This window comes from Rhipicephalus sanguineus, chromosome 8 (genome assembly GCF_013339695.2).
Source record: "Rhipicephalus sanguineus isolate Rsan-2018 chromosome 8, BIME_Rsan_1.4, whole genome shotgun sequence".
In the NCBI taxonomy this organism is placed as follows: Eukaryota; Metazoa; Arthropoda; class Arachnida; order Ixodida; family Ixodidae; genus Rhipicephalus; species Rhipicephalus sanguineus.
In genome coordinates, this window is record NC_051183.1 from 47,685,797 (window position 1) to 47,696,614 (window position 10,818).

At 46.4% G+C, this 10,818-nt stretch overlaps 2 protein-coding genes across 5 annotated transcripts in view; both read right to left on the reverse strand.

Moving 5' to 3' along the window:
- The window catches only part of LOC119401829 (fructose-2,6-bisphosphatase TIGAR), a 430,132-nt gene that overhangs the window by 314,438 nt on the left and 104,876 nt on the right, over positions 1–10,818 (reverse strand). The gene's annotated exons all lie outside the window — the stretch shown is intronic.
- Positions 1–10,818, reverse strand: part of LOC119401827 (spastin) — a 104,893-nt gene that overhangs the window by 76,301 nt on the left and 17,774 nt on the right. Inside the window, exons 1-2 of one of the 4 annotated variants that reach the window (XM_037668817.2) lie at positions 9,301–9,348; positions 2,989–3,361 (exon numbers count right to left, since the gene is read on the reverse strand). The exons of 2 other annotated variants lie outside the window; for them this stretch is intronic. In XM_037668817.2, the coding sequence (XP_037524745.1) occupies positions 2,989–3,361 (373 nt within the window). In that variant the 5' untranslated portion in view covers positions 9,301–9,348. Of the gene's footprint in view, positions 1–2,988; positions 3,362–9,300; positions 9,349–10,818 lie in introns of those variants that run through there. One more of the 4 variants, XM_049418394.1, reaches the window with a different exon arrangement.

Sequence of the window (10,818 nt, forward strand, 5' to 3'; positions counted from 1 at the left end):
CCATTACGGCGTCTCTCATAATCATATCGCGGTTTTGGGACGTTAAACACCAACAATTATTATTAATTAAAGGGTCCCTAAACCCCTCCGAGTTCAAAGACGAGAGCGTGGTTTCTTTCTCGCTTTTACAACCATTCCTAGACGTGCTATCTGCCCCTCGCCATTTATTTCTTTATGAAACACGTGGACAACGTCAGTACTAAGCGTGGGGCCCATCAGGATTTCGCGCTTCTCGACTGCACGCTGTTATCTCTGCTTGCGCAGTCGAAAACGCGCAAAACGAAGTGAAATCAGTTGGCGGTGGAAGATAGTTGTGTGTGACAAGGCAGAACGGACGTGCGACTGCACGGCGAAGCAGGGGAAACAATTCAGAACTGATATCCCTCGTCAGGGGCGTACCCAGAAAATTTTTTCGGGGGGGGGGGGGGGGGGTTCAACCATACTTAACGTATGTTCGTGCGTGCGTGTGTATGTGTGCGTGTATATATACGAGAGCAAAATTGAAAAATTTCGGGACAACCACCCCCCCCCCTTCGCTACGCCCCTGTCCCTCGTATATGGACCAATCGAGAGCTTACTGCCTCTTGACGTCACGTGAAGAGACTGCTGGCGTCACGAACTGTGCCTAAAAGACAGGAAACGTGTATCTTCTCTGAGCAGAACGTTTAAATGCATATATATACACCGAATAAAGTGTACGGGAGGTCGACCGCCGCCGTAGCTCAATTCGTAGAGCATCGGACGCATTATTCGAAGATTGCGGGTTCGGTCCCTGCCGGTGGCAAGTTGTCTTGTCGTCCACTTCAGTTTATTCGCACTTATATCGTAATTACTACAAATAACATCCGCCTATATTTCCTATATTTTGCTTGGATTGATTGTCTGTCAGTTCTCATTAACGTCGCATACTACAAAAAAAGTGCGACGCGAAAGCTGCTCAAGAAGCTGAGCCCGACATGATTCCTTATCGAACTCTTGAGCTACGGAAGGTAGCTTCCGATAACACCGCAGGCACAACAAGAAAAAAAAAAACGATAACAGAACCTCCTAAGAGTCGCTTATTGTGGGAAGTAGACTTCGCGCTTCAACAAACACCATCTCGGATCAGGCACTGCAAAAGCTCAGCTCGCCGACTCCACTTTCAAATGCCGACCCTGAAAAAGCGAAAACGGCTGATTCGAAACGATTCTTTCGGCGTCGCCACGCCGACCGACCTCAACGCAACAGTCACGACACTTTCTTCAAACCGATCGACGCATGCGCGAAGGCGTGCCTTGCTGTGGGTGAGACCGCACATCTTCCACACTCTCGCCAGCCCATACCGTTAAAAACTCCGGCGTACTATAAACACACATACAACAAACGAGGCTCCAAAACCAACCGCCCACCCCCAAACACGGCTCAAGCAGCGTAACTTCGCGTGTTCGTGCAGCGAACAAGGTTAGCTGCGCATCCGAAGCCGCCGTAACGGACGCCGCAAAAGAAGGCTCAAACAAACTAAAGAAATCACGAACTGCTTCTCTCTGCAGAAGATGCGATCCCGCGACAAAACAACAAGAAACAACCGAAGGTTACGCTGGGTAGCGAGCGTGCTGCCAAAGCGAACCCCAACAAGACTGCGGGGCCGCCGACAGACGGCGCAACAACACTGATGCAACTAAGGGTGCCTCGACAGTAGCGCCACCGCTAAACTGTGCACGGAGTACAGGCCTTAAAAAGAATATCGTCTGCTATTTGCGAGCTGCGGAGCAAATGATAACCACTGCGAGTGGAAATAAATCAATGCGCCATCAGGCACAGGCCGTTGACATCGAGTATTAGGAGGTCAGCAGCCGATCTGCGCTTGTTGGTCTTCGGCATTGGATAAAAAAAAGAGGAGGAAGCCGTAACGAGGAGAGAGATTAGTGGTGCCGCCTACTACGCGCCAAAAAAGAACGCCAGCAAGTGTCCTACAATTCCAGTATACTGTGAATGTATTGTAGTGCTTAAGTGGAGCCGGGAACTAGAAGGTACTCTCTGAAAAAGTACTACAAAGGAAAAGGGCGTCGCGAGTTTCTTTTAAATATAACCAAACGCGTAGGAAGCTATAAGGTTAACTGTGAGCTTATGGAGAAAGATGAAAAAGAAAACTCGCCAGACCTGCGAACACGCCTTCAAGGCAAAGTGATTTTTGAAAACGGCGCGCACAAAAGACGCCAGCAGCTCCGAAAAACGCGACTGACTCGACCCATTAGGAGTTGAGTTTTTCTGTAAAAAAACTAAAATTTGAGGGGACGAGAAAAGAGGCGCAGGAGGAGTACGACAACGCCAGAAACTGAAAAGCAAAAACTGAAAACACAGCGTCTAAAACAAGTAAATAAGACGAAATAAAAGACATCGTATACGCAGGTGCGGCAGGAAACTTCCTCAACGGAGCATTTCACTGGGCGTACAGTGCAATAGGCGAGCGCTGCCGACAGTAAGCGACTTTTTCTTTTTCTCCAGTTTCAAGCGCTCCTCCCATACACTTTGTCGCGCTGTGCTCAATCGTTACTGTTCTTCTGAACTGTTTTTTGCCCTCAGCGTCAAAGCGAGGGTCTCGCATGGCCGAGCAAAAAGCGTTTCCGAAAAGGCGACGGAGGTTTGGAACCTTGAGCTCGACTTGACAAGAACTTGTCAACGCTAGCAGCTCGTCAAAGCGTTCCTCTCCGAAAGTTACCCAACGCTTTTGATTATTCTTTTCGTACGAAGCATTGACGCACTTTGAACGGCGCAACATGACGTATATCCTTCGTCTACCACGCTCGCAGACGGTTTTTCAGGAAGCGAGCAGGCCGGAGAGACGTGCAACAGAGGTCAGCCAGCTGATAGGCACATTTCCTGAGCGAGCGAGCGAATGCCCCACTAGGCTCTAACCCTAACCACCGACTCGCACTTTGGGTTGCCGTACGGCGGCTTAATCGCAGATTAGCCTCAAACTAACGAGGTAGGAGGCTTGCTCAGACTCACCGTCATTCTCCTCGTCATACTTGAGCGCCTTGGAGATGAAGTCGAAGGCCCGCTTGTGGTGTTGTTTCTGTCGGATCAGCAGAGATGCGTCGGGCTCCGCACTGGACGCCGCCATCGCGTCCGAGCTGCCGATAGACGCCGATAGATGGCCGTAGTGGCGCTCTCCGTGGTGAGCGCTGCGGCCGCCGCGGAAAACAAACACCAACACAGTGAACACACTCGTGCACAGCCATCGCAGTAGCCAAAAAACCACGAACACGGGGTAGATTGCGTAGCCGCCGACGGTCCTCAGCGTGCGAAGTCGAGGTGCGTGTTCCTCGGTGCCGGAACAGTCGTGGGGCGCGATCTCCGGCGGGGCGACGCTGGCAGCCATCTGCACGTAGCCATAACAATCGACTAGTCTGCCGAGCTCGTGCGTACGTTTTGTGCGCTTGACCGAAAAAAGCAGACGCTCTTCCACCCTCACCCGTCTCTCTCCTCCTCGAGTCGAACGAGGCACGTGACTGGAGCTCATACATAAACTTAGTTGCGCAACCACAAACCACACATTTCAAAACATAACCACTGCGCGCGAACGCAATGCGGCACTTACAGCTTGTTGCGCCCTCTGTAGTCTAAAATAAATACCACGTTTGACTTTAACATGACGCCAACACTTAGGTTTATTTATTAATGCGCTAAAAATAGGTGACGCAGCAATTTGTTAATGTTTCAAACATCAGCTTACATTTGGTTAAGTTGTGAGAAAGGCGTTCGCGACCGAGACTTCCAACCACCGCGCGTGACGACACAGATGCGGGCCAATCACTAGCCCGCATGCAGTTTGGCGCGAGCGCGGGAGATTGGCCAAGTTTTCCCACGCGCTTGGTGCCCGTACACCACATGCACGTACGCACTTCTCTGAAGCGGCAGCGAGTGGTGGGGCTTCCTTTATTCTCTGTTTCTGACGGCGCGACAAGCAATCGATTGATGCAGACGCGCGACTACCGCGTCTTTTTTCGTCTGCGAGCCCGTCGTCGCCACTGCGATGTGGAAATATCACTTTATAGTTACGTAACTTTCGCAGCTTGCAACGCGCCTACTTTTTATTCCGTTCGGATGCCAGTTATGTGCCATTCCAGCAAGGAATGTAACTCGCATATAAATATAAGTGTAAAAAGGGACTATAACAAATTATACAATATAGTTCGCAAGCGCAGCTTTGAACAGAGCAATATCAAAAAGCGCCGACGGAATGGAACACCGTGCAAATTTCATTGTTACTATTTCAGATATTGGAATGTTTAAGGTATCTTGCCACCCTTTAAAATTACGTTTTTCTATTAACAAAAAGAAAATAAACAATCATTTTTGACATATTAACAATCTGCAAATATTCAAAAATGTGGCGCAGAAAAAATTATGTCTATCCGGTTCTCAAACACTGTCCTCAAACTGTCCTCAAACAGAAAGTGACATGTCTGGAAAACTTCATTCTTTTTTCTCGAAACCTGATTTTCAGTTGTTTTTCATTGCGCGAGAACTCGTAACTTTTGTACAAACCATTATTTTCCAATGAAACTTACCATGCTTCCTTAGACATCAACCAGCACAGTGAACTAAGGTAATTGAAAACGATGAGTATGTTTTGATCTTATGAAATTTCAACTGAAATGCGACCTCCGAAAATGACAATTTTTGGTGTTTAGGCGATATATTTTATATTCATGACAGCGAAAAGGTCCAAGTTCATTGCACAGCCTACACTATAATGCTCTTAAGCCATTTTGTTTCGTATGGTTCCATGGATTGGTAGTTACTTATGACTTGGAGTGATGGGCGTATTTTAGGCAATTTTGGTAATTTTATTACAGTCAGTTTCTTTATTATTCTTTTTTTTTTACTGAGCCCACTTCAAGTGCCCTTTGAAACTGTCCTCTTTAAGGCAGACACAAAACAATCAATCTTGGGTCAAAATTTAGACATATCACCTGATTCATATTTTCGCACTGTCTATTCGCAGTTGCGCTTTCCTGTTTGAAGTTTTTCCTCTGATGGGACTTTCCTTTTTTTAAAGACGATAGTCTTTCTTGGGATATTTCAACGGAGAAATTTTGGTCTGTCTTTCTGTTTGTCGGCACGTCACTCGATTCAGCCACTCGGCAAAAGTTGAACCACTTGCCCAAGGGCCAGCCATCTTGAACTGGTATGGCTGTTCATACTTGTGAACCTTGTCGATCAAAAAGTAAATATCACGCATATCTGAGGCGCAATATCACTAGGTAAGTATTAGGTGGTGTGTTCCTTTAATAGAAAATGCATACATATGTAATTCTAAAGACCCTATAGTTTCTTAAGCTGCGCTGAATATGCGACTGCGCTGAAACTTGCCTTCCTCCGTGCCCTCTGCACGAGCTCATTGTTGTGTATCGGTTTCGGTTCTGTATTGCACTGTACGAATGCCATGGGGCGCCGCTCTGGCATTCCTGTTTTACGCAGGCGACGTGTAAATAAAAGAGTGTGTTGAGAGTACTCGTTGAGTGCGAACGTTTCCTCCGCTTCAGCGCTTCGCGCCAAACCGCGTGTTCGGGCTGGCTGGCGTCCCCGCCGGTCGCGTTGGTCACCGCCGGTCTTCGCCACCGGTGGTCACCGCCGGACTACCAGCCCGCAACACAGCACTCATGTTTCCCGACGTATTGCCAGATGGCGTCCATATCTCACGCAGCGCCTCTTCTATCGTCTTTAGACGACATTTGCAGCGAAGCACGCAGATACGCGGCCAATTTTTTTATGAATATCTTTAGCGTTTGCCATAATCAACCATCAGTTTGCGCATATGCTAACTTTTATGCCTATTTATTTATTTATTTATTTATTTATTTATTTATTTATTGCCTACACCATGCTGACCTTGAAGGTACGCAAATAAATATTTTTCGTGGTCACCTCGCATTGAGAAAATATTTTTATTTCTCGATGCACGGATTCAATCTTTTTAACTCTCAATGTTTATAAGCGTAAGACATTCGTTCTCATATTTAATGTTTCTCAGAAAAAATACCTATCCTTCAAGCAGAATTTGGTAAAATTGATTTATTTTATAAGGATTTACACGCATAAAAATTCTGCTATGTCAGAGCTCACTCAGAACACACGGGCCCACTCATGAGTTACTGTTGAGCTAAGCTTTCCGCATGTCATTGCCCGGTATCTCTAGTTGTATGCCTTTAGCAAAGCCTTTTTTTTTCTCTTCTTTGCTTGATTTGTGATATCATAAACTTGACATTGGTTTAAGCGGAAAATACCACGTATTTACAGAATAGTTTCGTTCATCCTTGAGAAGCCCCCTATACTTTCCTTGGCATTATTGTCCGTTAGTTCTCATTAATATTGTGTCTAACAAAGAAAAACGAGCCCCTAAAAATTATCTTTCCTTCATTCATAGCAAGGGTCTCGTTCTGGCATACTTGATGCTTTCAGGTAGTATGCGAGGGATTATTGGTCAGCTGCCAGTTCTTAAAAAGATCACGTGCTACGTGACGCCAAAAAGGCAGAAAAAAAGAGTGTTCCACACTCGCCGCCATGGCTGCGATCCGCGCTGACTAACACTCCTAGGGTTTAAATGCACATATATACGCCATAAAGTGGACGGGGGGATGACCGCCGCCGTAGCTCAGTGGTAGAGCATCGGACGCGTTATTCGAAGGTCGCAGGTTCGGTCCCTGGCGGCGGCAAGTTATCTTTTCGTCCACTTTACTTTCTTCACATTTATATCCTAAATGTTACAGATAACGCCCCCTGTACTTTCCTTGGCATTATTGTCTGTTTGTTCTCATTAATATTGTGTCTAACAAAGAAAAGCGAGCCCTTAAAAGTTATCTTTCCTTCGGACTAAGAAGAGATACACACCGGACAAGCGCTTTCTAACAACTAGTTTTGTTGAAAACTTCAGAAGTCGCCCGCACGATGCGGGCGACTTCTGAAGAATTTTAAAACTTGACAAGCAACCAGCAGGTGAAACGGACAGGCAGATTGGTTCCTTTTCAAAGGTGTGTGTAATTCCGTACGTACATGGCCTTTCCCATCAATTAAAAAAAGTTGCAAGCAAATATGACGTAAATGTAGTATTTTCGGTAAAAAAAAAAAATCGGCAGTGTGTGCTCCAAAGTAAAGAAAAAATATGAAAGCGAGCAAAGTGGGAAAGACTGCACCATAGCACACAAAAGCAAGTATGTGGAATGCAACAATAAGATGGTATATAGAATTCCCATGACGTGTGTGCATGTGTATGTGGGTCAAACGGGCAGGTGTGTGAACACCAGATTAAGGGAGCACATGACAAGTTTGAAAGGACGTCCTAACACACACCTCGCCCTTCACTGCAACGAATGCGAGTGCACACCCTTCTTTGAAAACATTGACACTCTTTTTAAACATTATAACCAAACATCGAGGGAAATCGTAGAAGCTTTTTTTTTTTTCCTTTCACAGCACAATGACGACTGTGCAAGTCATCCTTCCGTCTCCATAACTGACAAAGAGACATCACTATTATCTGCTTTTTTGTGATTGTTTAGCCATTTTCACAAGTGTCACTATGCGCGCTAATATATTCATGTACTTTGCGCAGTTCTGTTAGGATAAGAAGTCGGAGTTTTCTTCAATAAAACTAGTTGTTAGAAAGTGCTTGTCCGGTCTGTATCTCTTCTTAGTCCCTTTGTTTCTTTCGCGCTTCTCAAGGACGAACCGTTTCCAACTAGGCCAAAAAGCTGTGCTACTAGTTTCGTTCTATCTCGTTTGTTAACTCATTTTCTTTGAGGTTATTTTTCACGTTCTACCCACCACAAGCTGCCGTGTTATAGTATCAGTGCCGCAAGAGTCTGTGGTGTCACGGGCAAGATATCATAACTATTCGGAAATATTACGGTTCGAACACATCCTAGTAATGAACAGCCACTCTAACGGCTGCATTCTGTGCACTTTCACCGAGTCTTTCGTGAATACATGCTACTGCATGTCAGTTCTCTTTTTTTTTTTTCTTATTTATACGGTTGAACTACAAAAGGTCGCAAAATCGCCGCAAGTCGTAGTTTTGCTTTCGCCTTTTTACGAAGCCGCAAAAACTTCGTGACGCAAGATGAAAGGAACACTTTTACGACCCGCGCGTCACGTTTCACGATATACATTTATTATCTTTTCTTCTTTTCGCTTCGATTTCGCGAAAGCGAGTTTGAAAAAAAGAAAAAAAGAAACACGGGGTGCATATACAGTTCCACTTCGTAATCGTGCTTTCTTCTTTGACTGCAGGTATACTCTGTCATCACTAAATTCAAAAGGATGAATGGGTAAAATAAAAAATATAACTAGCCGAGAAACGTGCCCGAAACGTTGCAATACCACAGGATATCGTTCACAATGGATGCCAATACATCATGCCAGGCACGTAGGCAAGGGGGGGGGGGGGGGGCACCCCCCCTGAAATTCGTCCAACCTTCTATATTCCAGGGCAACCTTTTCTTCTTTTTGCCATGGAAAGACTTTCTTTCGAACAATTAAGCTGCCCCCCCCCCCCCCGAAAAACATTCCTGGCTACGTGCCTGCATCATGCACTACAAAGGTCTACGTATATCTACGTTGCACATGTTACGCGGTAACATGCCGCCGCGGTGGTGGCTTAGCTGCAAAGCTAGAAGGACGCGGGTTCGATTCCCAGCCAGTGAGGGACATTACTATAGTGGTGCGAAACACCAGAGCGCCCGTGTGCTAAGATTTTGGTGCACGTTAGGGAAACCCAGGAGGTCAAAATTAACCTGAAACCTTCATCACTAGCGTGTGGCCCCGCCACGGTGGTCTAGTCGTTGCGGTGCTCGACTTCTGAACCGAAGGTCGCGGGATCGAATCCCGGCCGCGACGGACGCATTTCGAGAGACTCGAAATGCTGGAGGCCGTGTATTTAGATTTAGGTGCACGTTAAAGAACCCCAGGTGGTTGAAATTTACGGGGCCTTCCACTGCGGCGTCCCTCATAGTCATAATCGTGGTTTTGAGACGTAAAAACCCCAACAGTTACATTATATTCTTATTTAAAATATTGTAGCGCTACATTTGACGAGGACAATACAGAGAAGTGCACATGACAGGACGGGTGCTTACTCCAATTATCCAACTATTTTAAATAAGAATTCATCACCAACTTTCCCTGCAACGTGTTTTGTTAAGTAGATTACATTATACTAGCGTGCGCTTCGTAGACATATCGTAGTTGTGGCAAGTAAAGGCGCATAATCGAATTGTTCGGTGGCGATGCTTGAATTAGAAAAATTGAACTACGTACCTCGATTGAACGTATAGCTTCCTCAGCAAAGCAAGCCCGATGATGCTCTAGCCAATTCGCGTGCATTCTATGCGCGCACTTCGATCTCTCAGATCATTCGCCGCGGCGTGTCCGCATGGCGTAGTACCTGATGATATGCGCAGATCACATGCGCGCGCATCAGTTTTCTTTGCGCGATAGACCAGAGATATAGTGGACGCGGGCAAAATTTTAGCCAGCCTCATACCCGCTGTCGTCGTCATTGTGGCAATTGCGCCACACGCCATGACTACAGGTTTCAAACATGGTAGAATAAGAGAGAAAGAGTCTGACCCGGAGGTCGCGGGGATCGAATCCCGGTCGCGGCAGCCGCATTTTCGATGGAGGCGAAACTGCTAGACACGCGTGTACTTAGATTAGGTGCACGGTAAAGAACACCAGACGGTCAGAATTTGCGGTTCCCTGCACTATATGACGTCCCTGATAATCATATCGTGGTTTTCGGGCTAAAACTGCAATAATTATTTATTCGTCTTATTATATTGCTATGCCTCTAAATCCATTGATGTGAAAGAGCGTGAACGGCGCTGTGTCCGCGTCGCTTTTCGTCCTTGCTCATTTGTGCGCGCAAAAAGTGAAACTATTAATGTGCTTCTCACGGCACCAAAGTTCTCCTTAGGAAAATTCACCACAAAGTCCTTTTTTCGTCGTACATGCATGGAGGCCAGCCTGATTGGAATGAGTACATTATACTAAAATACAATAATACGTCACACGGTGCGGGCGTTTCATGCAGTCACGTGCATTGTATTATATTTATTTCTTACCGCGAAACCCGCACTTCGATTGTTTTACGCTATTGCGTCTGCAGTACTCGTTCGCTAGAAATAGGAACAGCATGTGCCGTCTATTATCTCGGTCACAGCTGTTCGCTCGGTTCTGGTCAGGAAAAAAAAAAAGCTTAGGTATTGTCACTTGAAACAATAAATAAAATCAGAAAAAGGTATAGAAGGTCTACAGAAATAAGGCGGAAAGCGACGTTAACTGTGGCGTGATACATGCTACGAGTGGACGCACACCTGTGGTCGTTGGACTGCGGTGCAGCGCTGGCCACAATAGGCGAACCCGAAGTCTAATTCGGCTATGACGTCAGCCACGCGCCGTTCTACTGAAAAAAAGCACTGTTTCGTTCGTCCGCGCTGGGGGGGGGGGGGGGGGGCTATTTTGTAAGCGTCTGTCACAGAACGGAGGCGGTCCGTTCTATCGGGCCGCATGCGATTGGTGGAGGCTCGTTTGACGGTCAAGACGTGAGAATAGTCAAGAACGGATACAAAACGGTCTCCGGAATACTTGGATTGGATCAAAATTCAATTCTCTGGCCCCAGCGCTTAGGTTTCGATCCAATCCAAGTCGTCCGGGACCGTTTTGTGTCCGTTCTATCGATAGAATGGACGCGGAGACCGTTTTATGACCGTTCTTGCCTATTCTCACGTCTTGATCGTCAAACGAGCCTCCACCAACGCGTGCTGCCCGATAGAA